The sequence below is a fragment of the Megalops cyprinoides genome, chromosome 2 (assembly GCF_013368585.1).
Source record: "Megalops cyprinoides isolate fMegCyp1 chromosome 2, fMegCyp1.pri, whole genome shotgun sequence".
Classification (NCBI taxonomy): domain Eukaryota; kingdom Metazoa; phylum Chordata; class Actinopteri; order Elopiformes; family Megalopidae; genus Megalops; species Megalops cyprinoides.
The window spans coordinates 67,939,645-67,945,065 of record NC_050584.1 but is presented as its reverse complement, the minus strand read 5'-3'; the positions used below and the strand labels follow the sequence as shown (position 1 = coordinate 67,945,065).

The 5,421-nt window shown below is 58.1% G+C and overlaps 1 protein-coding gene across 1 annotated transcript in view; it reads right to left on the bottom strand.

Moving 5' to 3' along the window:
• Positions 1–2,375: 2,375 nt before the first annotated feature.
• plcxd2 (phosphatidylinositol-specific phospholipase C, X domain containing 2) overlaps positions 2,376–5,421 on the bottom strand; it is a 9,629-nt gene continuing 6,583 nt past the window's right edge. The window contains exon 4 of the mRNA XM_036520606.1: positions 2,376–2,529. Within this exon, the coding sequence (XP_036376499.1) occupies positions 2,376–2,529 (154 nt within the window). The remainder of the gene's footprint in view (positions 2,530–5,421) is intronic.

Here is a 5,421-nt window from a genome sequence, read left to right as displayed (position 1 = left end):
TGGTACACATGTGTGTACACACACACACACACACAGTCATCACACACACACACACACACACACACACACACACACACACACACATACTCACACACACACACACACACACACACACACACAGTCATCACACACACACACACACACACACACACACACATACATACTCACACACACACACACACACACACACACACACACACACACATACATACTCACACACACACACACACACACACACACACACACACACACACACACACACACATACTCACACACACACAAACACACACACAGTCATCACACACACACACACACACACACACACACACACACACACATACATACTCACACACACACACACACACACACACAGTCATCACACACACACACACACACACACACACACACACACGCGCGCGCACACACACACACACAGTCATCACACACTCACACACACACACAGTCATCACACACACACACACACACACACACACACACACAGTCATCACACACACACACACACACACACACACACACAGTCATCACACACACACACACACAGTCATCACACTCCTTTTCCTACAGCAGCACTGTGCCAGTGATTCATCAGTACCCTCCACACAGTATCCAAAGCCTGTCTGTTTCCATTGGAGGTTGCATTCTTCTCCCACCCACAGCTGTGTCTCCACACTGCCTGAGTGCAGCTTCCATGCAGCCTGGATAAGCATAGCCCACTGTTTCACAGGTCACAGGTTTCTCAGCTCAACAAGATCTGACAGCTCTGAGTACCCAGATCATAACCGCACCACCCTGCACCCTTAAGTGAGGTAATGGCATTGTTGACATTATATCTGTGTGTGAGATCACTGTGTGTGTGTGTGTGAGAGAGAGAGAGAGAAAGATCACAGTGTGCGTTTGTGTGTTTGGTCTGTGCCAGTAAAAGGCTGTGTATCCAGCTGGAAGAGTGTGTGCGTTCATCGCTACATTAGATCCACTGAGATTATCTGTCTATCCCACAATAACTGCCTGTCTGTTACAGCTCCAGGCCACAGAGTGAGGAGAGAGTCACGGCTCTCCCTGCAGCTCTGGCTCCCTGCAGAGGCCAGAGTCACGGCTCTCCCTGCAGACGCCAGGGTCACGGCTCTCCCTGCAGACGCCAGGGTCACGGCTCTCCCTGCAGCTCTGACTCCCTGCAGAGGCCAGAGTCACGGCTCTCCCTGCAGAGGTCAGAGCGACGGCTCTCCCTGCAGAGGTCAGAGCGACGGCTCTCCCTGCAGAGGTCAGAGCGACGGCTCTCCCTGCAGAGGCCAGGGTCACGGCTCTCCCTGCAGCTGTGACTCCCTGCAGAGGTCAGAGCGACGGCTCTCCCTGCAGAGGTCAGAGCGACGGCTCTCCCTGTCTGTGTGGGCGTGCGGAGGTCAGAGCGACGGCTCTCCCTGCAGAGGTCAGAGCGACGGCTCTCCCTGCAGAGGTCAGAGCGACGGCTCTCCCTGCAGCTCTGACTCCCTGCAGAGGCCAGAGTGACAGCTCTCCCTGCAGAGGCCAGGGTCACGGCTCTCCCTGCAGCTGTGACTCCCTGCAGAGGTCAGAGCGACGGCTCTCCCTGCGGAGGTCAGAGCGACGGCTCTCCCTGCGGAGGTCAGAGCGACGGCTCTCCCTGTCTGTGTGGGCGTGCAGAGGTCAGAGCGACGGCTCTCCCTGCAGAGGTCAGAGCGACGGCTCTCCCTGTCTGTGTGGGCGTGCGGAGGTCAGAGCGACGGCTCTCCCTGTCTGTGTGGGCGTGCAGAGGTCAGAGCGACGGCTCTCCCTGCAGAGGTCAGAGCGACGGCTCTCCCTGCAGAGGTCAGAGCGACGGCTCTCCCTGTCTGTGTGGGCGTGCGGAGGTCAGAGCGACGGCTCTCCCTGTCTGTGTGGGCGTGCAGAGGTCAGAGCGACGGCTCTCCCTGCAGAGGTCAGAGCGACGGCTCTCCCTGTCTGTGTGGCCGTGTGGAGGTCAGAGCGACGGCTCTCCCTGCAGAGGTCAGAGCGACGGCTCTCCCTGTCTGTGTGGGCGTGCGGAGGTCAGAGCGACGGCTCTCCCTGCAGAGGTCAGAGCGACGGCTCTCCCTGTCTGTGTGGACGTGCGGAGAGGGATGAAGGCCATGCTGAGCGGCTGAAAGAACGACAGGCCACAGCTCCACAGAGCTGCATGGTGAAGCCCTCTGTGCTTCTTTGCCTTGTGTAATAAACACAGTCAGTGCAGAGATGCCCAGGGGGCAGCTGTGAAGTCCGGGACCACACTGTCCACCTTCCCTGCTCACGTGACCGCAGCGATCATGTGATCGGTAGGCCACATCCCCAGTCACTGTGGTGGTCACATGACCGCTGGTCTCTGGTCACCTGACCGCTCGGTCCGGAAGCAGCAGGTTGTTGAGCTTAATGACGGTGCTGGCGAAGTCCACTAGGTCCACGAAGTCGGAGGTGATGATGTTGACCCCGTCGACCCCTGGCTTCTGGGCCTCCACCCAGGTCATGATGGTGGGCAGGTTCCTGCAGGGAGGAGACAAGGAGAACATTCACACAACGCTGTACTAATGTTCTCACAATGTCGTCCAATGGTCACACACTGTTGTACTAGCAGTCACACACTGTCAGAAACCTGGCCTGCAGCTGGGAGGAGTGCAGGTGGAGCACAGAAAGCTCCTGCATTTCTGGAGTGGCTCTTCATGGTTTCTCCGAACCCTGTTCCACCCCTTCAGTCCCGAGTGCAGTGCTGTTCCCCCCCCCCCCCCCCGGAATGACTGACCACGCACCGTGCCCTGACCAGGAACCAGTCCCAGCCTCACTACACCCTGCTGTCTTTCTGAATGGAAACACATTCTGCATTGAGCTCTAAACTGCTCTCCCCCTGCTCTCTCACACACCCGCTCGGAGAGGGGAGCTGACCTGCAGTAAATCTGCCAGCGTGTCTCCGCTCTGAGCTGCGCGCTCATTCAGAGAAAACCGGCCGGAGACAGACGCGTTTGCGCCGGGGAGGGTGAGGGGGGAGAGTCTGGAGCGAGTGAGACAGACTTAGGCCTCTGAGTCGCGCAGCGGCGGCCCGGACAAACCCAGGAAAGGGGAGGCTCGAGTTTAATAAACAATGGCCTTTCCCCCCCCCGACCCCGGCTTCCTCCGTCCGGCCGGCCCATTAGAGCACTTCCTCCCAGACACCCGTCTGTGTGGGCTTCCTGAGGGCTCGCCGATGACTCCCTCCGACACACTTCCCCTGTGTCCTGCAGACTCAACCATTCTCCCAGAACTCCCTGCAGCTGCACATCCCAGCCTCACCAAGCATACAGCATCAGGCTTAAGGCAGAGAGTGAGGGGGATGGAGAGAGAGGGAGGGAGAGAGAGAGACAGAGAGAGAGAGACAGAGAGAGAGAGAGGGAGAGAGAGAGACAGAGAGAGAGAGACCACTAACACTAACAGCATATCTAACACAAATGCAAAGTTGTCTGTGAACTGCGACACAGGGGCAAAGACAGAGATGTGCTGACATTCTCTGACATTGTGAAAAATACGTAAATATAAAGTACAATTAGTTTCACTTATGTCCGCCCCCTGTCTGTGGCGGTGCCACCCCCTGTCTGTGGCGGTGCCGCCCCCTGTCTGTGGCGGTGCCGCCCCCTGTCTGTGGCGGTGCCGCCCCCTGTCTGTGGCGGTGCCGCCCCCTGTCTGTGGGAGGCAGCGTTTGTCTGTTTCTGGGCTCCCTTCCAGCAGCCTCCCTGTGGGCTGATCCTGCCTCACCTTTCGTGTGAATTTCGGGAAACCCTGTCCTTTACCTGACCCTGTTCAGGGCAGGGCCTGAGGAAACACAGCTCTGATTCCCCTTGGCACAGCTTGTAACTACAGTTCGGTCCAATTTCCCTGCTCAGCTAGCTCTTTTTATCCAGCCACCTCTCCGTATATCCCTCCATCCCTCTCTCTCTCCCTCTGTCTCTCACTCATGCCTCCCTCCCTCCCTCCCTCTGTTTCTCCCTCCATCCCTCTGTGTCTCCCTCCATCCCTCTCTCTCTCTCCCTCTGTCTCTCACTCCTGCCTCCATCCCTCTCTCTCTCTCCCTCCCTCTCTCTCTCTCCTTCTCTCCCTCTCTCCCTCCCTCCCTCTGTCTCTCACTCCTGCCTCCATCCCTCTCTCTCCCTCTCTCTCCCTCTCTCTCCCTCCCTCTGTCTCTCCCTTTCTCCCTCTCTCTCTCCCTCCCTCCCTCTCTCCCTCCCTCCCTCTCTCACTCCTGCCTCCCTCTGTCTCTCCCTCTGTCTCTCACTCCTGCCTCCCTCTCTCTCGTTTTTGCCATGCACCTGCAGATGAGTTCATGATGTGAGAGAGAGAGAGAGAGAGAGAGAGAGGTGCAGAGATCTCTGTGCTGACTGGTGGCTGGGTGGAAGTTCCTCCACAGGGGGGCGTGGGGGGGTAATCTTGTTAAACTGCTTGAGGAGGGCAGAAATGGGGACACTGTCACTGCCAAATGCCAAAGAAACACAGGAAGGGATCAGGATATGGCTGATGACCGCAGCCCAGGCTGTGGTAATGGGATACCAGGCTGGCCTCTCTCTGCCTGTCCCTGGCTGCCTCTGCCTCTCTCTGCCTGTCTCTGCCTCTCTCTGCCTGTCCCTGCCTGTCTCTGCCTCTCTCTGGCTGTCTCTGTCTCTCTCTGCCTGTCCCTGGCTGTCTCTGGCTGTCTCTGTCTCTCTCTGTCTCTCTCTGGCTGTCTCTGCCTCTCTCTGCCTGTCCCTACCTGTCTCTGGCTGTCTCTGCCTGTCCCTGCCTGTCTCTGGCTGTCTCTGGCTGTCTCTGCCTGTTTCTGGCTGTCTCTGGCTGTCCCTGGCTGTCCCTGGCTGTCCTTGCCTGTCTCTGCCTGTCTCTGGCTGTCCCTGGCTGTCTCTGGCTGTCTCTGCCTCTCTCTGCCTGTCCCTGGCTGTCTCTGCCCGTCTCTGCCTGTTTCTGGCTGCCTCTGCCTGTCTCTGCCTCTCTCTGCCTGTCCCTGCCTGTCTCTAGCTATCCCTGGCTGTCTCTGGCTGTCTCTGCCTGTTTCTGGCTGTCCCTGGCTGTCTCTGGCTGTCTCTGTCTCTCTCTGTCTCTCTCTGCCTGTCTCTGTCTCTCTCTGTCTCTCTCTGCCTGTCTCTGGCTGTCTCTGGCTGTCTCTGCCTGTCTCTGCCTGTCTCTGGCTGTCTCTGTCTCTCTCTGTCTCTCTTTGGCTGTCCCTGGCTGTCTCTGGCTGTCTCTGCCTCTCTCTGCCTGTCTCTGGCTGTCTCTGTCTCTCTCTGTCTCTCTCTGCCTCTCTTTGGCTGTCCCTGGCTGTCCCTGGCTGTCCCTGACTGTCTCTGGCTGTCCCTGGCTGTCTCTGTCTCTCTCTGCCTCTCTCTGCCTGTCTCTGCCTGTCTCTGTCTCTCTCTGCCTCTC